General features: G+C 37.7%; 3 protein-coding genes and 1 long non-coding RNA gene across 5 annotated transcripts in view; 3 read left to right on the top strand and 1 right to left on the bottom strand.

Annotated features, from left to right (window-relative positions):
* The first annotated feature begins 1031 nt into the window (after positions 1 to 1031).
* On the top strand, positions 1032 to 4762 carry Arpc1 (Actin-related protein 2/3 complex, subunit 1A). The gene is made up of 3 exons (XM_069502856.1): positions 1032 to 1219; positions 1303 to 1380; positions 2779 to 4762. Exons 2-3 carry the CDS (start codon positions 1308 to 1310, stop codon positions 3822 to 3824), a joined length of 1119 nt encoding a protein of 372 aa, XP_069358957.1. The 5' UTR covers positions 1032 to 1219; positions 1303 to 1307; the 3' UTR covers positions 3825 to 4762.
* A 471-nt stretch (positions 4763 to 5233) lies between these two features.
* Sec71 (ADP ribosylation factor guanine nucleotide exchange factor Sec71) lies at positions 5234 to 14768 on the bottom strand. Its single transcript, XM_069502855.1, has 3 exons — positions 14378 to 14768; positions 8469 to 13318; positions 5234 to 6042 (listed from the first exon to the last, which is right to left on the bottom strand). Exons 1-3 carry the CDS (start codon positions 14499 to 14501, stop codon positions 5902 to 5904), a joined length of 5115 nt encoding a protein of 1704 aa, XP_069358956.1. The 5' UTR covers positions 14502 to 14768; the 3' UTR covers positions 5234 to 5901.
* Positions 14769 to 15725: 957 nt separating this feature from the next.
* On the top strand, positions 15726 to 20489 carry LOC138403246 (uncharacterized). The gene is made up of 5 exons (XR_011237546.1): positions 15726 to 16082; positions 16890 to 17096; positions 17598 to 17747; positions 18054 to 19162; positions 19734 to 20489. It is a non-coding gene; the product is annotated as an uncharacterized lncRNA (long non-coding RNA).
* A 2135-nt stretch (positions 20490 to 22624) lies between these two features.
* The window catches only part of Bub3 (mitotic checkpoint protein Bub3), a 374672-nt gene continuing 371341 nt past the window's right edge, over positions 22625 to 25955 (top strand). For both annotated transcript variants that reach the window (XR_011237561.1, XM_034975610.2), the window contains exons 1-4: positions 22625 to 22978; positions 23630 to 23854; positions 24317 to 24587; positions 25474 to 25606. Coding sequence is in view for 1 of the 2 variants with exons in the window: in XM_034975610.2 (XP_034831501.1) it covers positions 22766 to 22978; positions 23630 to 23854; positions 24317 to 24587; positions 25474 to 25606 (842 nt within the window). In the remaining variant the exon portion in view is untranslated. The remainder of the gene's footprint in view (positions 22979 to 23629; positions 23855 to 24316; positions 24588 to 25473; positions 25607 to 25955) is intronic.

Here is a 25955-nt window from a genome sequence, read left to right as displayed (position 1 = left end):
GTTAAAAAAATGTAGATCATATAAATTAAACTCTGACTGCAGTGTGTTTACTGCTGAATGCGTTGCCCTGTTCAAGGCATTGGAATATATCAAAGAAGAATTAATGTTTAAAATTAATAACTATGTTTTAATAACAGACTCGAAAAGTGTTCTTTTAGCTATAAATAATTTTAATTTTAGTAATTATAAATTAGTTTATATTATTTTCCAAATTAAAAATGTACTACTTAATTTAAAACAAAGGGGAATTAATATAGAATTTGTTTGGGTACCCTCCCACAGAGGCATAACAGGAAATGAAGTGGTTGATTCTGCTACAAGAAGAAAGTAATTTTTCTGAGACTGTTCAAGTAGCATCAAAGTGCCATTTACGGATTTATGCAACTACAATTAAATAAGACAAAGAAATTGTGGAGCTGAAGTGTGGATGTGACTAATAAAATAAAGGAAAATGGTATGCGGAAATTCAAAAGGAAATACCAATACAACCATGGTATTTCAAAACAAAGTGTGAATCTAGAAAATTTTACATCATTAATGAATAGACTGAGATTTGGTCACTGTCTGGTGCCAACACACCTGAATAAAATAAAAATACTAAACAGTAAAAAATGTAACTATTGTGAATATGAGGAGGCTGATGTTAATCATATGATACTCAAATGTCCAGCTTTTGGCATACAAAGACTTATATTAGCCAGTGATCTAAACACTATAAATATGGAACAAAAACAAAAAATTGATTTCCCCGCCATGTAAAGGACTTGTTGTGTAAAACGTCATATTTAAGTCTATTTTTAATTATATAAGTAATACTATAAATAAAGTGTAAAAACGTTAGACTAATTAGTTATAAGCAATTTTGTATTTTTAGAATAATATTTAGTTATAAGCAATTTTGTATTTTAGAATTTGTAAATTTTGAAAGGCCTTAAAGGAGTGTTATCCAGGGCCGTAAATAAATTAAAAAAAAAAAAAAAAAAAAAAAAAACAAAGACAAAGAATAACGCTTTTTTCGTTGGGGGTCAGTAAATAATTTAATAAAATAAAATACTTAATATTTATGTAGTACATCAAAATAATCTCACAATAAACATTGCAGAACTTGCAGAAATTCGCGTAGACTGCCCAGAGTCCGCGAATCCCACTTACGACCCCCGCCCCGTCTGTAGTCTCCTGTGAATTTATCGTCTGCTATTTTGAACAGATAATTATTCAGGTAATTCTTCGTTAAATGTCGAAAATTATCATTCCATTATTTGATTATCCAAAAGATATTTAGTTATTGTCGCTATTTTTCAGGCAAAATGTCTCAAACACTAACGTTCGGTGACTCATGCGCTCCGATAACATGTCATGCGTGGAACAAGGAGAGAAATCGTAAGTATACCTGGGTCCTGTGCCTGATTTATCTCCGGTCGTGTTGGATTTTCAACCCATCAGGTTATGAGAGTGAGGGAATAGGGAGTGCATCTGTGTTTGTGCACGCACTTGCACTATATCTCCTGAGCAGTTGGCTAATCTCTATACAGATTGGCCACTGTGGCCGAAATTTGATTGGGAGGACATTGTGCCTAACTCCAAATCTCTTGCTATCCCTTTCATAATGCTGCTTGCAGAAAAGGGTGGCACTAGATTTAGACCTGTTAATTTAGTTTATTTTAGAGATTGTGTACAAGAAAATCGGCCCCGTTATCATTATAGAAATCATTGGTTTTAGGAGAGTCTGTTACTCCCTGATGTCTTAACTACGCCATTGATTGAAATATAATGCACAAAGTTTAACATTATTCTGTTGAACTTTTTATTCGGGAAGTCCTACAGAATATAAGGTTGAATTTAAAAAAATCATTAGTGGATGTCTATGTCATAATAGCTAATTGTATGCCAAATTTGAGCCCCAACCACCCAGTGGTTTGAGCTGTGCGTTGATAGATCAGCTAGCCACGTTTTCCTTTTTAACTGACTTCAAAAAAGGAGGAGGTTCTTAATATGTCAGAATCTAATCTAAATATATAAAAGGAAAAGGTTACTGACTGATCTATCAACGCCCAGCTCGAAACTACTGGACGGATCGAGCTGAAATTTGGCATATAGATAGCTATTATGACGTAGGCATCCGCTAAAAAAGGATTTTTGAAAATTCAACCCCTAAGACCACTAACCAGCTCTTAGCTTTAAGTTGTAATGTGTGGCACAGTTGCATAAATAAACGTCTTTTCTTTTCTTCTTCTTTCTTCTAAGAAGGTAAAATAGAAGTTAGAAATTTATGTAGTCCATGCGGACGAAGTCACGAGCATCAGCTAGTCTATATATAGTAAGATATTGGGGCCGATTCTCTTGTACACAATCTCTAAACTAAACTAAATTAACAGGTCTAAATCTAGTGCTATCCTTTTCCGCAAGCAACCTTATCAAAATCTCTTGCTATAGATTTAGAAGTGTCATTTTAGTTTAATTTAGAGATTGGCACCGATTCCATTGTCTTTTTCTAAACTAAATTTAGAGTATCTGCATCTTCTTCTTTTTAACAATGCTAAAAAGGGACAGAACATGAACTTTACAAAGACTCAAAATTTTAGTGCACACTATAAATTTAAACAGTAGGCTCGCGACTGTGCACTAAAATCAAGGGTTTTACCATCTAAAAATTAAATTTAAAACTGTCAAACTGCGTCTGTTCTTTTCATATTACATTAGTAAGAAGAGGATGCGAGTACTCTATAATTAGGTTGTGCTCAGAATCAGTACCATTGATCAGCTAATTATTCCTTTCAGAAATTGCCTTCTCTCCCAACAACAATGAAGTCCACATCTACCAAAAGGAAGGAAGCGAGTGGAAGCAGACCAACAACCTCGTGGAACATGACATGAGAGTCATGGGCATTGACTGGGCTCCCAACACCAACCGGATAGTCACCTGTTCTGTAGACCGCAACGCTTACGTCTGGACTCAAGGTGAAGACGGCAAGTGGACCACAACTCTTGTACTATTACGTATAAACCGAGCTGCGACCTGCGTGAAATGGTCGCCTATGGAGAACAAGTTTGCAGTCGGCTCGGGCGCTAGATTGATCTCCATCTGTTACTTTGAGAAAGAGAACAACTGGTGGGTCTCCAAGCATATCAAGAAACCGATTCGTTCCACTGTGACCACTCTGGATTGGCATCCTAACAATATTTTACTTGTCGCTGGCTCCACTGATTTCAAAGTGAGAGTTTTCTCGGCGTATATCAAAGACATTGAAGATCAGCCCGGACCTAACGTATGGGGTTCCAAGTTACCTTTGGGTCAATTGTTAGCTGAGTTTCGTTCTACGGGCAGCGGTTGGGTGCACGGCGTATCTTTTTCTGCCGATGGGAATAAAGTCGCTTGGGTAGGTCATGACAGCTCGATCAATGTAGCCGATGCGACGCAGGGGAAAGGGGTGATTAAATTAAAGACTGAGTATCTGCCATTTTTGGGGTGCATTTGGATTTCCAACACTAACCTGATAGTGGCGGGTCATAGTTGCATTCCATTACTTTACTGCCACGAGGGCGATGATATTAAATTTGTTGCCAAACTAGATAATACACAGAGGAAAGAGTCTGGGGGGTTATCTGCTATGAAGAAGTTCCAGTCTCTGGATCGTCACGCTAGAATCGAAACCAGCGATACCTACTTGGACTCTATACACCAGAATGCTATAACATGCATTAATTTGTATAAAGGGACTAAAGCGGACGCCGTAAAGCTCAGCACCTCGGGCCTCGATGGCCAACTAGTCATATGGGACATCGCGACACTCGAGAAGGCTTTCGAGGACCGTGTTATGATATAAATTATACGCGTTCGCTAAATGTATTATTTTATTTATATAAAAATAAAATAATACATACATATTTAAATTATTATAAATGCGAAAGTGTGTTTATTGGTTTGTCCTTCGATCAAATCGCAACGGTGCAACGGATTGACGTGATTTTTGCATGGTTAAAGGACGAAGACGTGGAGAGTGACATTTTATTTCGGAAAATCAAAGCTCCCACGGGATTTTTAAAAAAACCTAATTCCACGCGGACGTAGTCGCGGGCATCAGCCAGTTATGATATAAATTATAGGCGTTCGCTAAATGTATTATTTTATTTATATTTATTAGTGATAATATAATCGGTTTGCTTGCGAGTTCTGAAATCACTCAGTAAGAAAATGGAAAGGATCACACGAAAAGCTGTGAAAAACATCACAATCACAGTTTGATCAGTCGAGCTAGAAACGAAAGGAAAGCGGCGGCGGTGAGTGAAGTCAGCCTCCCGAACATCGTAGAAACGTCAAATATACAGAATAAACTATAATTTATAGGTACAACATCTATGAATTTTTTATTACTATTATACATTTTTAATTTTAACTTTGATGATCAAATAATTTATATAAATTAGACAATAACTGCCGCACTCAGAGTCGCTAATCGTTACTTAAGATAGAGTTAAAATGAGACAGATTAATGTGAGAGATATAGCTCTGTCTCGTTTTAACTAAACTTAAGTAACGATTAAGCGACTCTGAGTGCGGCTGTAAGACTATGTACTACATCCTAAGTATAATAGATCACTTTTAATACTAGTGAAGTACTGATTGCTGTCATCGCATTAAATTTTACGAAATTAACAAAGATTTTCATTTCTCAACAGACATTATTCCTTTTTGTCGGGACCACTTTCAGGCAGTGGTCCGACCGCCGGCGAGAAAACGACTAACTATCGGCGATTTTCTCTCTCAAGAAACGCACAATAAATGTACATTCAGTGTTAATGAAAGTCAAAATCAAAAGTTGCTCTCAGACTGTTCACACTGCCGGCGACGACTCGCTTTACTAGTGTTTGTCGCTGAGCGACGAGCTTTCAAAAATAAACTCGCTCAGCGATATTCGTTCAGCGATGCTCGCTCGCTTGAACACGTAACGCGCGCGCAGGTTTGCACAGGACTAAGCGACCGTGGGCGAATGGCGCGAGTAATCGCTCGTCGCACTTGCACACTCGCTTATAGCCCGGCGACAAAACTATCTAAACTACACACTCGCTTCCCGCTGATCGCCAGCTCGTTTAAGTTTCTAGTTCTACTCGTCTCTCGTTCATCGTCGGCGGTCGGACCACTGCCTAAAACTAGTTTATTTATTGTATAAGGTCTTTACAGTCAGCAAACACCGCGCAGCGAAATGCTAGAGCAGTTTTCATTCAGTTTTCAAATGAAAAAAAGGGACCCTTATAGGATCACTTTGATGTCTGTTTGTCTGCCCAGTGTACGCTGATTCTTAGGCTGAGATCTATAGAGCACACTTTGACTTTGCTCAGACTTAAGATTGAGTTAAAACGAGACAGATTTATGTGAGAGATATAGCTCTGTCTCATTTTAACTCTGTCTTAAGTCTAAGCTAAGTCAGTGTGTTCTATAGATGTCGAGGCTGGCTCGAGTTAAATATTATTTATCAACAAAGTCATACTTTAACCTACTAAACTATAAGGCCATTTCGTTTGTAAACCAATAAGCAATTATAAATATACAAGTTCACGTTGTGCGGGTCGCGACGCGTGCGGCACGCAGTCTTAACCACGACGCGTTTGCGAGCCGAGTCCCTATGAAAAAGAACCCCGGATGGAATCGAAACTAGTCGAGCTTACGTTGACTTTCCACGGGAGTATGGTTCGTACAAAATGACTTTTCACGCGCCATTTTAAGTCTCGACCAACAGTTCACCTTTCAAATAAGAACTAAAATCGTACTTTTGACATGACATTTGACACATAAAGTAAAAATGGCGCGTGAGAACTCAATTTTCACGCATTATACAGCCGGGAACTTGTATATGTATAATGGAAATCACTCACGACAGTTTAAACGCTAAACCAAGAAGCAATTTATTGCGTGTTAGATATAATATTGAAGACGGGTCCGATGCGGATGAACACGCGGCGCAGGACCGTCCGCAGCTCGGGCTTCAGGTCGAAGCAGGTGATCTCGCACAGCATGGGGTAGTAGCTCGATACGTGCGCCGCAAACTGGAACAATTCATTCAAACGGTTTATTCAAAATCCTCTTCTTCCTCACCTTATCCCACGCTACGTGGGGTCGGCACAACATGTCTTCTTCTTCCACTCACTTCTATCATCCGTCAACGTACTATCCGCTCCTTTCCACGCAATCCATCCACCTTTTCTTTGGTCGTCCTCTCCTCTTTTTTCCTTCCACATGCATACTTAACATTCTTCTAGTGACATGGCGTTCTTCCCTCCGCATTATATGTCCATACCATGCCAGTCTATTACCCCTCATCTTTTCTACCACTGGGGCAACTTCAAAATCCATACTAATATTATAAATGCGAAAAAGTGTTGATAGGTAGAGAGTAATTATTTTCATGTAGAGCGTCGCTCTCAAATCGCAGTGTCGCGGGCTAGTAGGTAGGTACATCTCTACATATAAAAATGAATCGCTGAATATGTTGCTAAGCGCAAATCTCGAGAACAGCTGAACCGATTTCGCTATTTCTTTTTTATAATATTCCTTGAAGTACGAGGATGGTTCTTATGGAAAGAAAATTTAAAAAACTGCCTGTAAAAGAACCTGAACAGAACAGAAGTCCTGCCGACTGTTAAGCGGTACGAAGTTCGCCGGGGCAGCTAGTAAAATAATATAGTACTTTCCTGAATACAAGGAAAAACAATAAAAATGCACGTGGTAAGTATATTAAAATTAATGAAGGTGAAGTAATAAATAGGTAGGTACTTAAAAAAGAAGAATTTCATTTATTTTATTTTTAAATCAATATTGATTCAGTTGTTTCCTGAGAGTTGATAGCTTTGCGAAAACTAATTTAATCTTATGGGCTTTTAAGACTAGTATTTTCGATGTTACCCTTCGAAGATTTTACCAGAGTACCACGGATTCACGCTGTACATTAAAAGTATAAACCATGATAAACTACAACAAATAAAATCAATTAAGCACCAATGTTAATCTAATCACAAGATAATAATTTTGTTTTATCATGGAGAAATAGTAAACTAAACTTATAGTTTAACTAAATGATACCTAATAATATTATCATGTTAGCATCTTATCAGTCGCATACAGATTATATGATAGTGCTGGCATTAGCGGGGAATTTATAATCTACATCGTCAGATAGTCATCACTCAACAATGTTGAATACTAAACTTAACCTCCGTTGCGACTTGCGCATGCGCGAGCATTGCAACAGGAAAACGTCTACCTAAAGCCGTATGTAATTCGTATGCATAGATCGTCTTTTTTGGTCTGTTTGCCTCATTGGTAAATTTTCCTAAACGCCTCAGGAAATGCGCAGAAAAGCGACTATTGTCCGCGGAGTAAAGTCTCTCATCTTTTATTTGCTACGGTGTTTCGCGGTACTATACAAGTATACAGTATACTCTATCCGCGGAGAAAAGTTAGTATAGCGCTCTCTCTGTTACGTAATCCCATACAACAACAAACACAAAACAAACAAGACAAAAATTTCAGTGAGTGCTAACCATTTTGAGACACCAACCAATTGAAACAAATTTTGTGACTCAAAATGACCCATAAATGTGCGTTATGCATTGCAGTTCTTAGTGATCCAGTTTTGTCCTCCACGGACATAGTGCCCCAATTTTGTCCTACGTCCTATTTTTGTCCATCGTCTAAGCAGGGCTTTTTATTTGGTACATTTACAGCGATTACGCACTGCACTTCCGTCATCCGAGTTCTATCCGTCATCCCTGAGAATACCAGCGATTATCTACGACATATTATGTCATAAGCTCCCATACAAAACAAAAAGGAACGTATTTTCACGGACTCGGATCGGATGAGTGCGTAACCGCCGTTAGAGATTAGCAAATACCTACAACATTCCTGAGTTTTCGTAACAAAAGATTCTATAACTGTTTTTGTAATATAATTAAATTAATTGGCGTGTAACTAGTGTAATTATTAGTGTGTAATTGTAAAAGATTTAAGTCACAAGTATACTACCTAACAGAGTTAAAATATTGATCGGTTTTCTTCAGAAAAATTAAAAACGAAATAAATTATAGTTTTCAAAAATTAAGAAAACACGCTTATTTGGGTAGCCCACTAAAAAGCAAGAAGTTTCCACTTCAGGAAATCTGTACGAGAAGCAGATTAACTAGCATAGCTCAATGGTTTGCGGAGCTGAAGTGGCAATGGGCAGGGCACATAGTTCTTTCTCAAAACCAATAAATGTTGGGGTTTCAAGGTGCTAGAATTACGATTTCGCACCGGAAAGCGTAGCGTTGACAGACTACCCACTAACTGGACAGACAACAACAAACGAGTGGCAGGGAGCCGCTGGATTCAGGCTGCGCAAGACCGTGGCTAGCGGAAGTGCCTACAAGACCAATATCCAGCAGTGGACGTCTTTTGGTTGACGACGATGATGATGAATAAGAAAAGTACTCACTCTTTCGTCGGGCATCTTGAGGATTCTCGTGAGGATGAGAAGTAGTATCGAGGTCCACGCGTCCCGGTGTGCCTCGCTCGTCAACGAGCCGAAATATTCCAGCGCCTCGCGGGAAATGGTGATCAAGCTCTTCTGCACGGCCGGCCAGTGCCCGCGCCGCGCCTCGTCGCTGTACATCTTGAACAGTATCCGAAGAACACAAGCCAAGGACTGGGTCTCCTGCTTCAGCATGTTGGGCTTTACAGACCCCTTGAAGTTAGCTTTCCAGAGCACATTTCTTTGTGCATTGTTAGTGTTGAACGTCTTCGCGAATCGATGACTGCACATCAAGCACTCCACGAGTCGTAGCAGATGTGGTGAGCTCAGTAAGCGGTACATGCCTTGCTCTTCACGCTGACATTCCTGCTCCGTCCCAGGAGTACCACCGGTCAATTCAGCGGCGGCTAGGGCCAAAGTTTCCGCATCCTCCTTCCTAGACGTGGCCGGGTAAAAGACAATATTGTCGATTGTCTGTATTAGTTCCAACTGTACCACGCATTTTATTAGGAGGCTGTTGAAAATGCGGTTCGACGATTTAATTTCATCGCCGCCTTGAGGTTTTTTGAGAATTCCATGACGGATTTGTGGCGTCTCACCGTCGTCGTTTTCGTCAGGTTTCCATGTAAGTAGCGTTGTAGGTAAAGTACTGTTGAATATATCCAACATAATCTGGCAGGTTTTGCTCCAAGTTTCTTCCCCAAATTTGGTTCCATTGGATATGACTAGATTTTCCAAACAGTTGGTACCCGACCTGGCGAGTTGCTCGTTGTCCTGCTGGACGCACCAGTGCAGTTGCGCGTACAATTGTTCCAGAAGGAGCGAGCCGAGAATGTCAAAGTATTGCGTGAAGACGTCTACGATAGCATACAACGCGTGATTGCAAGTCGTAGTCATCCATTCGTTTTTCTCCAGCTGATGCTCTGGTAGCTTCATATTGTCGAATATTCTAAACAGTATGTTGAATAGGTCTCTCCACCAGTGCGGACGGAATGAGTCGCCGTGAGTTTTGATAATCTCAAAGAGGACAGTCAGTCCTCGCGTTCGCACGTCAAGCTTGCAGCGGCTTACGACACAGGACAGGGAAAACAGAAGCGGGAACCAACCTCGCAACCACACCCTGTCTACTTCAGGCGCACCGGGTTCTCCCTCAAGGCCAGCATGTTCGGCGAAAAAGTGCGGCGACGTGCCCACGGCCGTCGCGCACGACCTGACGAGCCTTATGGCTTCCATGGACGTATCGGGGAATTTAGCGTTGCATGCGAATTCAGACAGACATTTGACTGCATCTTGGAATGAATCGATCATGGCTGAGAACTGTCTTTCATACAGCTCTGTTATAATTTTTCCCGTAGTCTGGAATGCTAAGTCGACGATCGCTTCGTCTTGATCGCTGGCCGCGAGGTGAAATACCGAAAATATGTTCTTCCAACCGGATTTTATATTCGGCGCCTGAGAGTTGACCATCTGTGCGATACATCGGACCACCATGTCCCGTATTGTCGGCGAACTATTTTTCTTCATTATATGCTCGAAAGGTCTCAAGAAATCTTTTTGGAACTTGAAATTAGCGAATTCACCTTTTTCTATAAATTTCATGGACAGTTGTCTCAAAGAATCGACTGCGAAAAATGCGATATCTTCATTGCTGCTGCAGCCTACTTTGTTGAAGTGATCGCCGAGAACTTGCCAAATACGAGACCACTGCAACCTGATACGGCCCATGTTGTAGTATGAGATTTCTACAATCTTTTGTAAGGAGAACATTCGGGGATTCGTGGGATGGCTGAGCTCATCCAGTGACACTTGACATAGGGCTTTCACAAAATCAACAATCGCGTCTCCGTCGAGTCTAGTCGATCCCGTGAATATTCTATCTACAGCCACTACCACACTTTGCGAACTTGTTTCTCCAATATGTTCTTTGACACTAGGATCTAATGCCATAAGGCTGAATTTGAGTGCATCTGGTTGTGGTTTACTCCCTGATCCTGATAGGAATTGCGGCCTCACGCCGGTCCCTATGAGTTGTGCTAGCTCTAGCTGTGAAATGCATTTGACAACCTCCAACCAGCTGTATCCTAGATAGTTTCCATCAGTATGTGCAACAGTTATCAAGGTTTTTATTGTGTCAATGTTTTTCGCTTTCATTTCCGTGATCGGCGAATTTGCAGTCAATAATGTGAATCTTGCCAAGGCTTGTACATATGCATCCCTTTCAAGGGACATATGGAAAATGCACGCAATCCGAATAGCACATCTGATGCCGTCCAAGCATAAGGAGGCGATCTCAGGGTCATCACAGTCTTGAAGCCCCACTGAAAATGCAGCAAGGAATGGTGTCCACGCCATTTTGAACATTGGCCGCACGTGCTCCACGTGTTTAGCGGTAGTGAAAGGCGTTTGAACGTGTGACACAGATTCCATTAGATTCTTTGCAGCAGTGGATATTTGTTCCATTTCCATATTCCAGATAAGTTTACGTTTCTTTTCATTGGAGATCATGTGTTTTCCTGGTTTGGATATGGTTTTCATCTTAATCTCGTGGCCAGCTATTTCGTCGTAAATCTGAGATAAGTACTCGCGCGGGAGGTCGTTATTGTCACTTATGCCACTATTCAGTTTGATATATTGTTCCTTAGTCATTTTGTTCTTCACTTGTGGTGAATGCAAATCGGTTGTGAGCATTATTATTGAAAAGGCTAACACATAAACTGTGTCAGCACTCATGAACAATGTGTTATTGGGATTGCATTCACAATACCGAGCGGCGAACTTTTCCATTAACCTATCAATTTTCTGAGCTTCACCAGGTAACCGGAAGCCTTCTAGGAAATTCCGTAACGCAGCCACAATATCCATGTTGGAAAAGTTTATTAGATCTACATAAGCATACATGACTTCTTTGGAATGATCATCGTTTTCACCTAAATATTCACCGATAAAGATTTTGTCTATCCTTTCGTCAGTCAACAACCATTCAGCTATTTCCTTTGTGGATGTTCCTAGTAAACCTTGGTCTTGCAAGAAAGTTACTCCTTTCTTTGGCTTCCTGTTAAAGAGATCTATACCTGTCTCCCATACTTCCTTTTGTTGTTTTAAAACTTCAAACTGTTCAGGGGAATCTAGGGTTTCTCTATTGCCAATGTTACTAGATCCTGTGGAAACCAGACTAAGACTCGATCCTCCATGAGATTTCATGCTTTGATGGTCTGTATCTTCTTTTACTGTTCTCTCGCCCAGTGTAGTTTGCATGTTTGGGTTGATGTAGAGTTCCTTACTCCATTCTACCATACATTTCAATATTGACACCAGACATTCGAGGCCTCTGATTCTCATAGATTTCTCTTGGTTTGGTGTGGCTCCTAGTTCCAAAGCTTGCCTTCCTTGGGCAATTTTAGACACATCATTGACTAGCCTCTGGAATAAGTTGGCAGCGGACAAGTCACAATCATAGTTGACATAAATATCCACAACACTTTGTGCATCTCCACATATTCTTGTCAAAGCTTGGATCACCATCCACTTGTGTTCAAATGAGGAACTGGATGTCTCCAAAATATTCATGAAGATTTCTTTGAAGAATACTTCGATTTGCTTCTTGAGGTGGACCTTAAAGTTTTGCAGCAAGGCCAGGAAAATGGCTAGAGACAGTTCAAACACTTCAGGGACTGAACTCACTCCATTCTTTGACAATGCTACACAGAGGTATTGCTTGATAGCAGTAATGAACATTTCATTGTTTCTAAACACAGGACCAGCGTTTTGTAGGATAGAAAGAAGTAGATGTAAAGAGAGGATTTTTGATCTTAATTCATGGGATTTTGGGTCAGGAGTACCATCAGGTAAAGGCTTCATGGATAGCTTGCATAGAGCTCTGAAGACTAGGAATGCATCCTTTTGTAGAACATGTGTAAACTTAGCTGTTACAGAGTTGTCATTTTCTGATGCAACATCAACACTTTCTTGTGATGGAATTCTTGTCATGGATGATTCAGTGTTTGCTTGGCCGTTGCTTTCCAGAGAAATGCTGTTATTATCTGAGGGATTTTCAATATTATCTGGACCATTGGGAGTGCACTCCTCAGAGTTCTTCTTTGTAGCGATAATGATAGCATTGTCTATAACGGAGTCAACTATTTGTTGCGCTATTATTTTAGCTTCCAAAACTTCATCAACTTCTTCTTCATGTGGAGTAGTTTCCTTGTTTGTTTGAGTTGGGCATTCATATGTAGGAAGGTTGCCGTTGGGTATTTTATGATGTTCAGGGTGATTGCTGTTGTGCTCGGCCTCTATCGCCTGGTTTTCCATTTTTGTGAAGATAACATTGAGCATCTGTGTGAGGGTTGCTCGGGCTGTTGTTTGGTTGATAAGGTTTTTGCTTGCTAAGTAAATATTGTAACAAGTGCGAACTGCGAGTAACACGGTTCCCTCGTGGACTTCGACATGTTGACTTGTTATAACGGTGAGAAGAGCTTTGATAATTTGTAGTTGGACTCCTTCGTCTGTCTGAGGGCCGTTGAAACAACTGCAAATGGTTTCAACTATCCTGTCAATTAGCAGTTTTCTGGGTGTGGTTGAATCTGGAATGTTTCCAGTGAGATGTCCATAGGCTATGAGTTTCTGTAGGCAGTCTAGTGCGGTTACGACTATCCTGGCTGCTTTGCTCTGACAGGCCAGTTCAAATGGAAGGAAGTATTTTTCAGCGGTGATGATGTTTGCTGCATCATTCTTGGGCAGTGGGAGAGTGCCTGATGATGGACTCTCCGGTGATTCCACTTGGCCTCCATTTTTAAGTTCTGCTTTTATTTCCTCTGAAACAAACATTCAGGTGTGATTTATTGAAAAGGGGTGATCATATTATTGTTAAGGGCTGGGGTTATGGGATTGGAGTAGGAGACAATATAATATTATAACTACTGTTCATTATACATATCTCACACTCGGCTTTACTCACGTGTTTAGACAATGTTAGCCCAAGTAGTTTCGAACCCATCTGGGGTAAAGAACCCCAGGGTTTAAAAGTACTGCCATCCGCACAGCCCGCTGTGAGGATGGCTGAGAGTCTCAAACGCGACACGTGCGTGAACCGAGTCCCTTTGAAAAAGAACCCTTTCAAAACTAATTGGGCTAACGTTCGACTAAACACACGAGGCCAGGCCGAAAGCCGGAAATGTGAGATATGTATAATGGAAATCACTCACGATAGTTTAAACTACTGTTCAATATGAACATTAAAATGACAGCACTGTCTGTGGTTTTTTGTATGGCTGTATTATGTCTGGATTTTAGGGCTCTATTGTTAAATTGAGACAAGTTGAAACTTTTATAGCCACCACAACATTTACAGACACCTTGTGAGATAGACACTTGTATTGACACAGATCAAAAGGTTGATGTTCACATGACTAATGACTTAGATGCTAATCATAAGCTTGTCACTCACCACTTTGCCACATTATCAGAAACTTTACAATGTACTAATAATATGATTTAACTATACAGGCCATATTAATTAAAAATTATGTAAACGTCCTTGCTTTCTACTCGGATTTCATAATCTATGAGTACATTTTGTGATAAGGTAAAGAATATATAGATATATAGTTGAAAAAACTTGGGTGTTATGCTCGAGTTAAGACATCCATGACTCTCGTAAAACTATTAGCGCGCGATTATTATGCAAAACAACATCAATAATACACAATAAGTGTCCTCTCTACTCAATGGTCAAGGTCATAAACCAATCACATTTTTCATGTGATCTTTTAAGCAAACTAGTTTATTTTGCGGCTTAATTTAATTAGATATGAATATTATACATATTGATGTCAAGCTTATCTTTATAATGAAGTGTCAAAATGGTGACTTACCAAGGGCCACTTCGCAGGACTTTTTCAACTGGCTGTGATAGGACCTTTTGATGTCCTTATCGGCTAGTATCTTTTCCAAGGCTCTGACTATAAACATCTCTTTAGTTTTTAGATTGGTTTGCATCGTTAGTTTCTATTAGATCACTCCATTCGATCCGATCGGAATCGACTTAGGTGTACGGTGGTTTCGTATTTATAAGGTTGCATTTATATTGAGGCACTGGCGTATTGTATTCGTAGATTTTGTTGCGCTTTCTTAAAAGCACAAGTTTAACATCACAAAACACTATTCAACTTGCGATTTACGTGAAATCATTTCATTTCAATAACGGAGACGGAGATCTTTTCACACCTCATCACAAACATGACAATTTGTAAAGTTGCGTTCAAAATTCAGTATAACCTATAGATATTCAGTCAATTAAAAAAAATTGTCTTAAAGTTTTTAAAAGATGAGATGAAAAATTGGTGCAACTAAAACAGTATTTTCTGTTAACATATTTAGTAAAATAATTATTTCCAGCCCAAGGAACATATTAATTACTCGGGTTCCAGCCCTTCCGTAATCCGTTTAATTTTTAAAATGTCTGTGGAAATCTTCAGTTGTTGCGTAAAAAGCTAGTACCCAGAGCTTAGAAAACATATACCTAGCTAGTAAAAACTAAATGGGGTGACAACATGTTTCACAAAATTCGGGATAGTCTACTTTTGAAGTCTCCATACTCTATCCATAGGGGTGCAACTCCAGAACATTAAAAAATCGCAAATTGAAATTCGCTTGTGGTGCCATCTAAGCGCGAGTACGGCTAAACAAATAGATAACAGTTAATAAAAGACGTAAATAGATGGCGGGCACATTGTTGTAATTTTAAATTACAAACATTTGGACAGCCACAGTCACCGTCAGTGGTGCCAGATTAGGCGAATTACCGCCATTTAGGCTACCTCGGCGGGCCAATCGGCGCCCAAAAATCCCGATTGGCTACCAGTAACCATTTAGGCTACCAGTAGGGCGATTGTCTAAAACCGGTATCAATCATTATTACAATCTCAATTGTTCTGATTGGCTGAATTTGTGCAATCCTTGTTGCAACAATGCATTGTAGCCAATAGTGAGCGAGCATTAACCAATCAGAGATGATTGTGATCGTAACATTGTAGCTGTCAAACAACCGCGGTAGGGCCCCTGGAAGATAGAAACGGGCGATTTTAGGCTACTCAGCAGGCAAAATCCTAAAACAAATTCCTAAAGGCCGGCAACGCATCGGCGGCTCCTCTGGTGCTGCAAATGTTCATGGGCGGCGGTAATCACTTAACATCAGGTGACCCGCCTGCTCGCTTGCTCGCTATCTATTAAAAAAAAAAAAAAACGGGCGAATTCAATTGGTAAATATCTGGCAACCCTGGTCACCGTTGAAGTTCAAAACTTTTCATGTTTTCGTGTATTGTTGTTTGTGCGGTTCTAAATATTTCTATTTCTGATAAATTTATCTGACCCTGCTTTGTTTACTGGACTCTGTGTTTCCTTTAACCACCTCGATAACTACCTAAGGATTGATTTACGGACTCGATTCATGCCTGAACGATTGACCACGGCTACGGATTACGGACTTGTTTTTGCTTTGTGAAAAGATTTTCTGTCGATAGATTTGTGCAGGGAAAATGCCACGGAGATCTCGATGTGTGTTCGGATGTGAGCAATTCGGTAAGTTTAAAATCAGCTCACTTGTAATCTAACACAAATCTCTTAAACGAGTCAAACTCTATGCTCCATTAGTACATTAGGTATTTTATCATGATACTAAATAATTCCTGCGATTTCGTCCACGTGGATATCATCCAAAAAACCATTTTAGAAATCCCGTGAGAAGTCCAATTTTCCGTGATAAAAGTAGCCTACAACCGTCTCCGATGCAAGCTATCTCTTCACCAAATAGATGATGCCCGCCACTTTGTCTACGTTGGTTTAGCGTTTTAAAGAATCCCATGGGAACTGTTTGATTTTCCGAGGCAAAAGTAGCCTATGTCCTTACCTGGATGCAAGCTTCTCTGTACCTTCTAACTTTTATCATAAACGGTTACACAAATTGACTGTGAAAAGCTAGCAGACAGACAGCCTGACATACTTTTGCATTTATAATATTGGTAAGGATTATTGACTACTAATTCTGTACATTTTTTGTTTTGTAATTAAGTGTAGGTACGTAGGTACAACATTAGATATTATTTTGAACTTTAATGACTATGGTTTTTTTATATTTTACTAGCTGCCCCAGCGAACGTCTTACCGCCTAGTCGATTTCGGGCAATTCCATAAAAACCATCCTCGTACTTCAAGGAATATTATAAAAAAAGAATTAGCGAAATCGGTTCAGCTGTTCTCGAAATTTGCGCTTAGCAACACATTCAGTGATTCATTTTTATATATATATTATAGAGATTAAGTAAATAAGTACAATAAGTATAGATAATACAATAATATATTGCATATTTTATGTTACTACTTTTTCAGATGTTTTGCATCACTTTCCAAAACCTGGCCACTCCTCTTTGAAACGATTTCAACAATGGAAAGAGATAGTAGGACAAGATTTAGAAAGCAAGACTGATGATGAAATATATACGAATTATCGAATTTGCAATCACCACTTTGAAGATCGTTTTTTATACCATCACAGTAAAAGACTAGCAAAGACAGCATTTCCTTCTCTTAACCTTGGTGAGTTTTATTTATTAGTTATTACAGTAGAGAGGATTTTGAGAAATTACATTGATTGACATGTCAATAATAGGTCAAAGCACAGATTGTAGAAGCTTGAAAACACTGGCCAAGTGTGGGTCAGACTTGTGCACAGAGGGTCCCATACTTCAGTCGTATTTTTCGACGTTTTGCACGATAAATCAAGAACTGCTATGTAGAAAATAACTGGCCAAGTGCGAGTTGGACACAGCACATAGGGTTCTGTAATACACAAGAGTAAAACAGATCACTTTTCTTAACAAGCCGCAAAACTGTAGAGGTTTATTGTTAATATCAAAAAAATCAACTTGGCAGCGCTACGGGATACCCCACTTGGTATCAAATGTAATAAGTACAAATGTTTCTATGGAATCTTCAAAACTGAAATCTCCTAATGAAGTTGCAGACAGAAACTAACTATGTATAACTAATAATTATAACATAAACACTTCTTCTAAAACTCTATTTTGCATATTTCAGGTGCCATTGATTCAAGTCTAGATGCTAATACAATAAATCAACCAGAAAGTTCTACACATAATCAATCGGTCGCTCAAAGTACCCCATCTGTGGTTCACAACATCCAAGCAGGATATTCTCAAACTCAGATTCAGAAAAAAATAATTACTAGTAAGTTGTGGCCATAAACAACAAATAATACACATACACACATACACACTGGGAGGTTACCTGGCTGGCACCCCACTAGACCTAGGTCTACTTAATTGTTATTACTTGTTTTTATCTGTATTATAAGTATTTTTTGTGTTCCTTATATGTAATTTAATATGTAATAATATCCAATAAATTTAATTTAATTTAATTAAATAAGAGATAAAAAATCTTTACTGTTTAACAAGATTTTAACAAGAATAGAGTATTGAAAATTGTCTAATAGTTAATGTATACTTAATAAAAACACCTTTTTTTTTTCAGGAAAAGCTGGTCAAAGACATGTGAATCTCAAAGTTCAGAAATTGTTAAGGAAAATAGTTAATTTGAAAAATAAATTATTCGAACAAAGAAACCAAGTAAAGATAGCAAAAAAAATGTCAAAAACAAAATTATTTAACAAGGTTCTAAAATACTTACCTATGCCTGCTCAAACACTTGTAAAAATGCAATTAACACAGCATAACAAAAAAAGCCGTGGAAGAAGATTTAATCATGCAGAAAAATTAATGTCACTCTCGATATATAAGAAAGTCCAAAAGGCTATAACTTTTTGAGAAAAATGTTAACTTTGCCATCAAAACGAACATTACTGGATGTCCTTAAACAAATAACAATTAAACCAGGCTTAAACCCTGCGATAATTAAACTTTTGAAAAATGCGGCAGACAAATTGGGGATGGAGCAACGATTATGTGTATTAATCTTTGATGAAATGTCTTTGTCTCCATCCCTACATTTCAATACAGCATTCGATCAAGTAATCGGATTTGAAGATTTTGGGGGAAATGAAATTACAGAGAATATTGCTGACCATGTTTTGGTATTCATGATAAAGGGGCTAAAAGCTAAGTTCAAACAGCCAATTTGCTATTTGTTTTGCAAAAGTGCCACAAAGGCAGTAATATTAAAAAGGTGTATTAAAAACATAATTACACAAATTAATCAAACAGGATTGGCTGTCGTCTCAACTGTCTGTGATCAATCTACAATTAACAACAAAGTTATAAATGAGCTGATAAAAGAGACTAAAGTAGATTGTCTTAGATTAGGCAACGAGCCTAGGGATAGTAGTTTTGCTGTAGAAAATAATAATATATTCCCCTTATTTGATCCCCCACATTTGTTAAAAGGAATACGAAACAATTTACTGACAAAAGAATTAAGATTCACACAGGAGGACGAAGTAAAGACTGCTAAATGGATACATTTAAAGCTTCTGTTAGATATTGATGCAGGAGAAGATGACTTACGAATGTGCAACAAGTTAACAGAAGCTCATGTACTCATAGAGAAAATTCCGAAGATGAAAGTAAAACATGCTGCACAAGTTTTTAGTCAGCGTGTATCAGGAGCGCTACGATTTTGTGCAAGTAAGTACTGTTAATGTTCTGAAACTTTTAAAGACCTGATATTTGAAGACCTTCTTCACTTTAGAATTAATTCATCAGACTTTGGTACTACTTGACTAGCAAGGACTAATCTTATTCTCAATAATTATTTATTAGCAACATATATGGCGCTATTTTACATCTGTAATGTGATGATAGTGCAACTTTAAAACATCCACAACTCCATACTAATATTATAAATGGTTGACGCCAGCTCACTATTGGCTACAATGCATTGTTGCAACAAGAATCGCACAAATTCAGCCAATCACAACAACTGAGATTGTAATAATGATTGATGCCGGTTTTATGAAATCGACCCACAGCCCACCCAATTTTGACGTTTGGTATACAAATAACTTCTTAGGGAAGGACACTACTTTTTTCTCTGAAAATCATAGAGTTCATAGATTTTAAGAAACCTAAATCCACGCGGGTGAAGTCGCGAGCATCAGCTACAAATCCATGTAAATGTGGCCTGACATTTATGTATAAAAAAATATATTTAAGTATTTATTTAAGTATTTAATTTTTAATCTTTTTTCTTTTTCAGAAAATAATTTACTACCACAAGAGTGTGCTGACACAGCCGACTTGCTGCTATTATTTGATCGTCTTTTTGACTCCTTTAATGGAGGGTCTTATAAAAAGACCCATAAAATATATAAAAATTGTTTGAAAATGAACTCTGACCATTTTAAATTATGGGATGAAAGTGTGCCAATATTAAAATCAATGCGATTTAAGATGGAAACAAAAAAAAAAGATGGAACAGTAAGTATTCGTTATGAACAGGTTCCATCAATTAAAAATTGGATCCACAATATTAAAGTTATGAAAGAATTGTGGCTATATCTAAATGAAAAACATAATGTAACTAGTTTGTTAACGCGCTGTTTTAACCAAGATCCTGTGGAAAACTTTTTCTCCTCTGTGAGGAGCCACGGGGCTAGAAACACAAACCCTACCTGCCAGCAGTTTGAAAGTATTTACAAAACATTACTTGTAAATAATTTAAATTCAAGTCACTCATTAGGGGCTAACTGTGAGGAAGATCCTAACAAAATGTTACAAAATTTAGATTGTCTTTTGATAGAAAATGACATCAAAGAGCCCCCGATGAGCAATGAGCCAATGGATACAGATCTAAGTATAGAAAATTTGGCAGATAGTAGTTCAGAAATTGGAGACAAATTAATAATCTCTGAAACTAAAAAGTATGTGACAGGGTTTGTCATAAAAAAGCTAAAAAGGAATGTGTGTAAATCTTGTATAAAATGCAATAATGAATTGTGTGACACCACCCCACCTCAAGCAGATGAATACATACATTCTATCGATATCACAAGGAGATCTCTTTACCGACCCTCGCGTAACTTTTCAAATTGTGTGAGAAATATAATAAAAATAGTAAAAAGCATGTTAAAAAATGATCCTGGGAAAAGTGGCAAAAGTCAAATGATAAAATTATTAGTTGATCAGAGTACAAGTTTTGATTTTTTAACATGTGATACACACAAAGTCAATTTGAAAAATTATATAATAAATTTTGTGATCAAATTGATTATTCACAGCTGGTGCAATAATGTAAATAAAATTTTAAAAGGTAAAAATTCAGATACTGAAAATGATAGCATAAAAATTCAGGCGTTGAGATATTATCAAACACATAAAGGTAAATAATCTATTTTATGCAATCTAATGAAATCAGTAGTTGAATTACAGACTTCGTTTGATAAAACTAGCTTATGCTCGCGACTTTGTCCGCGTGGACTTCACAAGTTTCAACCCCCTATTTCACCCCCTTAGGGGTTGAATTTTCAAAAACCCTTTCTTAGCGGATGCCTACTTCAAAATAGCTATCTGCATGCCAAATTTCAGCCCGATCCGTCCAGTAATTTGAGCTGTGCGTTGATAGGTCAGTCAGTCAGTCAGTCACCCTTTCCTTTTATATATTTAGATAAGGGGAATCATTCAAGCTTCTGTCAACTATTGCACATTCGTAAGTCATCTTCTGCATCAATATCTAACAGAAGCTATATCCGTTTGGCAGTCTTTACTAAATTGTTTTCTTTAGTAAATTGTTTTGTATTCCTTTTAACAAATATGGGGGATTAAATTGTTAATTGTAGATTGATCACAGACTCTTGCCAATCCTGTGTGATTAATTTGTGTAATTATGTTTTTAATATTACTGCCTTTGTGGCACTAGTCAAATATAATATAATCTATATATAAAAGGAAAAGGTGACTGACTGACTGACTGACTGACTGATCTATCAACGCACAGCTCAAACTACTGGACGGATCACGCTGAAATTCGGCATGCAGATAGCTATTATAACGTAGGCGTCCGCTAAGAAAGGATTTTTCAAAATTCAACCCCTGAAGGGATAAAATAGGGGTTTGAAGTTTGTATGAAACTCTGTCAGTTTTGAAGTGTCTATAAAGTTTTGTAGTTAATATTTTTGCAATTTGCAGTATGACATATTTTATTAAGCTCATATGTTAAAATCTCATTGTTAAAGATCAACTCTAAGTGTGTGAAACAGGGGTTCAAAATTTGTGTAGTCCACGCGAACGAAATCGCGGGCATAAGCTAGTAAACATAAATTCCCATCAATAAAATCAATCTAGTAGATTGGTTTTATTGATTACTTGATTTAGTATAATTTATGTTTATTATTTTACAGTTTATTTACAGGGAATTTTATTTAATATAATTTATGTTAATTTTTTTTATTTTTAATATTACAATAAAACTTAAAGCTAGCTTTATGTTAATTATCTTTGGCTCATATAACAATTATTTTATTGTTTTCTGACTACACAAATACACCAATTGTGGTAATAATTTGAAAATTATTAAAAGTAAATAACCGAAAATGTTAAATTTGAATAGTAATTATTTCACAATCTTGCGGGTCTTGAATTTGGGTATGTATTTTATAGTGTTTACATACACTTCGTATTGTTTTCTATTCTATTGTATTTTATGTATCTACCTAGTTACGAATTTATGATAATAAATATTTACAAAACCTTAAAACCTTTTTCTTTCTATAATATAGTTATAATTAAGTAGCTCAAAGAGTCATAGTCTTGTAATATATATTTTTAAACATGTTTTAAACAAACGTTAATGGAATTATTAATGTTTATTTAAAACGTGTTCCAAAAATATAAAATATTCTAGTAAAGTACATTTAAATAGCATTTAAATTTTCGCGCTCTCGCACGCCTAGCGCGCTTTTAGTGCCCTCTTGATGTGAGTACACGCGTAACTTTGAAAAAGAAATCTAGAGTCGCACATCTATTTCTAGTATATAGTAGATAATCTATGACTCTATCTTTGAGGCTCAAAAGAGCAAGAATCCAGAGCCGTAAAACCAGTTAAAAAAAATTAGTATCTTTGTTGAAACATATTGTTATTAGTCTATGTTACTTGTTAATTTTTTTTAAAAAAGAACAATTTTGTGTTATGGCCGTCAGTGTTGTTGATTTATTTTGCCTTTTTCAATAAAAACATTGTGGAGTATTTAATTTGTTATTAGTTTATAAACAGCCAACAAAATTGCTTCCACAATGACTGTCACGCGGGTGGCAGAGTCCCGCACAGAATTTAAACTAAAGAGCCTTCCAGAGGATGCGATATCGAGTGTGAAATTCGCCCCAAAATCAAATCAGTTTCTTTTAGTATCCTCGTGGGACTGTTCTGTGAGACTGTACGATGTTTCAGCTAACATTGAGAGGCATAAATATAGCCACGAACTACCAGTGCTTGATGTTTGCTTCAGGGTAACACTTTGTTTATTATTACCGCGCTTTTATAACCTAAAATCATTACCTATGTAAATCTAGTCTACAACTAACTTTTAAGTTGAAACTTTTGAAGACTAAGCTTCAAGAATTCAACAGTTAGTGTGTAGGTTTATCCAAAAGGTTGTAAGTTCGAATCCCATCTGTTGAATTAGGTATTGTTGTTTCTCTTTTTCTATTCCCAGCACAAACATTAAGGCTGAGATCTATAGAGCGCACTTTGACTTAGCTCAGACTTAAGACTGAGTTAAAACGAGACAGATTTATGTAAGAGATATAGCTCTGTCTCGTTTTAACTCTGTCTTAAGTCTAAGCAAAGTCAGAGAAAGTCTAAGCAAAGTCAGTTAATTGGAGAAGTGTGAAGGATACAGGTCAAGATTCAAGTATGACATGTCTTATTACATTATGACAGTCACTTTTTTTTGAATTTATTTGTTTTTATGGACACACAATAAATTTTTAAAAATATATTGATTATGCACTGTCATAATTTTAACTTCACTAAATTTTGATATATCTCATTGATAGATCAGTCAGTCAATCAGTCACTCAGTCAGTCAGTCACCTTTTCCTTTTATATAAATTACTATAAAATACTATTAGTAAAAATATGGATGTCTCTGTTTCCAGGATGCAGTCCACTCGTACAGTGGTGGTATAGACCAAACACTCAAAATGTATGACTTGAATGCAGGCAGTGAGACAGTCCTCGGTGAACATAAAGGAGCTATCAGATGTGTGGAGTTTGCGGGCGAGGTGAACGCCGTGCTGACGGGCAGCTGGGACGGCACAGTCAAGATGTGGGACAGCAGAGTGCCCAACTGTGTTGGTACTTACAACCAGGGCAATGAGAGAGTAAGTTGAAAATATGTTCGCCATTGACTGAAAAGTTTATCAAAATGAAAAACCGGTCAAGTGCGAGTCGGATTCGCACAAGAAGTGTTCTGTGTCACCATAGAAGAAATAATTTTTATGTATTTCATGTGTAATATTTTTTCATTTGATCACGGTCATTTTGAAATTTGTATTATTTGTTGTTATAGAGGCACATTCTATTAAAATTTCGACTCTTGACTATTAAGATTAACAAGATACAGCCCGCTGATAGACAGACAGATGGATAAACGAATGTACAGTAGCACAGTAGTAGACACTCTTAGGGTACACAATCCCAAAAAGACCAGTTTTAGACATGAAAAAGAGGGAATAGGCCTTTGAGGCAAGTGCACCAACTTAGGCTGCAACTAGGTTTCAACTCAGAGGACAGCTTAATTGTCCAAATATAATCAAGACTTATTGGAGACAATCTCGTTGCAGGTATACACAATGAGCATAGTCGGCGAGAAGTTCGTAGTAGGCACGTCGGGACGGAAAATCTTCGTGTGGGACGTCCGCAACATGGGCCACGTGAGCCAGCGCCGCGAGTCCTCGCTCAAGTACCAGACGCGCTGCATCCGCGTGTTCCCCAACAAGCAGGGCTACGTGCTCAGCTCCATCGAGGGCCGCGTCGCGGTCGAGTATCTGGACAGCAACCCCGAGGTGCAGAAGAAGAAGTACGCCTTCAAGTGTCACAGGATCAAAGATGGTGGTATGTGTTCTTAACACTTTGTTGTCTGTCTGTCTGTCTGTATGTCAGCCTGTCAAGAAACCTACAGGGTACTTCCCGTTGACTTAGAATCATGAAATTTGGCAGGTAGGTAGGTCTTATAGCAGACATAAGGGGAAAAATCTGAAAACCGTGAATTTAGGGTTACATCACACAAAAAAAAATTAAAGCTACGAGGGTTCCAAACACCCATATTTATACAAATTCTTGTTATTTGTTCATTGTGCGGCTTTTAGTTGAGCCAACACAGCACAATTCATTTCGCCGATATCGCGTAGCTTGTAGAAAACACAAATGAGGTTGCTCGGTTAAATAAATTCCTCTACTAGCTGATATTGAATTTTCCGTGTTCGCGATACAATAATGGGGTTATTGTTAGTAGTTGATTTAAGATGGCCTCCTGGCCACAGATAGTATGACATCGGTACCGATTCCTTTGTCTTTCTCTAAACTAAATTTAGAGTATCTGCATCCTTTTCTTTTTAACAATGCTAAAAAAGGAACGGAACATGACTTTCACATTTAGAGACTCTAAATTTTAGTGCACAATACAAATTTAAACAGTAGGTTCGCGACTGCGCTCTAAAATCACGGGTTTTAACATCTAAAAATTAAATTTAAAACTGTCAAACTGTGTCTGTCCTTTTCATATTACATTAGTAAGAAGAGCATGTGACTACTCTAAAATTAGGTTGTACTCAGAATCAGTGCCATCGACTGATTAAATATTGATTTTATTGAACTACCTTCAATAAAATCTTTTATCATTTCTAACAATTCAGATCAATTTAAAAAAATACCCTAAGAGGTGGATAAAATGGCTTGTTTTACGCACTTGTTGTACAATCTACTATTTATTTGTTTACAGGGCTAGAAAAAATATACCCTGTCAATGCAATAAGTTTTCACTCTGTATACAACACGTTTGCGACGGGCGGCTCGGATGGCTACGTCAACATTTGGGATGGCTTCAACAAGAAGAGACTATGCCAATTCCACAGGTATTTTTTAAACTATCATTATCATCATCAACCAATAAATAAATAAATAAATAAAAATCTTTTTTATTCGAATAAACTTTTACAAGTACTTACGAATAGTCGGATATAGACGTCCACTGCTGGACATAGGTCTCTTGTAGGGACTTCCACACGCACTTCAATAGTAGGTGAAAGTTTGTATGAAAGTCCATCATTTTTCAAGTTATATTTACGAAAATTGATATTTGGGTTTTTGTTTAAAAATAAAGAAATACATATTTCAGGATTTTAAGAAATTCTACTCCAAAGGGGGTTAAAGTTTGTATAAAATCATTATTTGTATAAAAGTCCATCATTTTTCAAGTTGCAA

The sequence above is a fragment of the Maniola hyperantus genome, chromosome 14, assembly GCF_902806685.2.
Source record: "Maniola hyperantus chromosome 14, iAphHyp1.2, whole genome shotgun sequence".
Taxonomy (NCBI): domain Eukaryota; kingdom Metazoa; phylum Arthropoda; class Insecta; order Lepidoptera; family Nymphalidae; genus Maniola; species Maniola hyperantus.
This window is presented reverse-complemented; position numbering and strand designations above follow the sequence as displayed.

Excerpts from the sequence above, each read along its gene's own strand:
- Arpc1 (XM_069502856.1), top strand. The coding sequence starts at position 1,308 with ATGTCTCAAACACTAACGTTCGGTGACTCATGCGCTCCGATAACATGT. Across the intron at positions 1,381-2,778 it reads GTGGAACAAGGAGAGAAATC|AAATTGCCTTCTCTCCCAAC; the intron begins GTAAGTATACCT and ends TATTCCTTTCAG.
- Sec71 (XM_069502855.1), bottom strand. The coding sequence starts at position 14,501 with ATGCAAACCAATCTAAAAACTAAAGAGATGTTTATAGTCAGAGCCTTG. Across the intron at positions 13,319-14,377 it reads GTCCTGCGAAGTGGCCCTTG|AGGAAATAAAAGCAGAACTT; the intron begins GTAAGTCACCAT and ends TGTTTGTTTCAG. Across the intron at positions 6,043-8,468 it reads TCAAGATGCCCGACGAAAGA|TTTGCGGCGCACGTATCGAG; the intron begins GTGAGTACTTTT and ends GAATTGTTCCAG.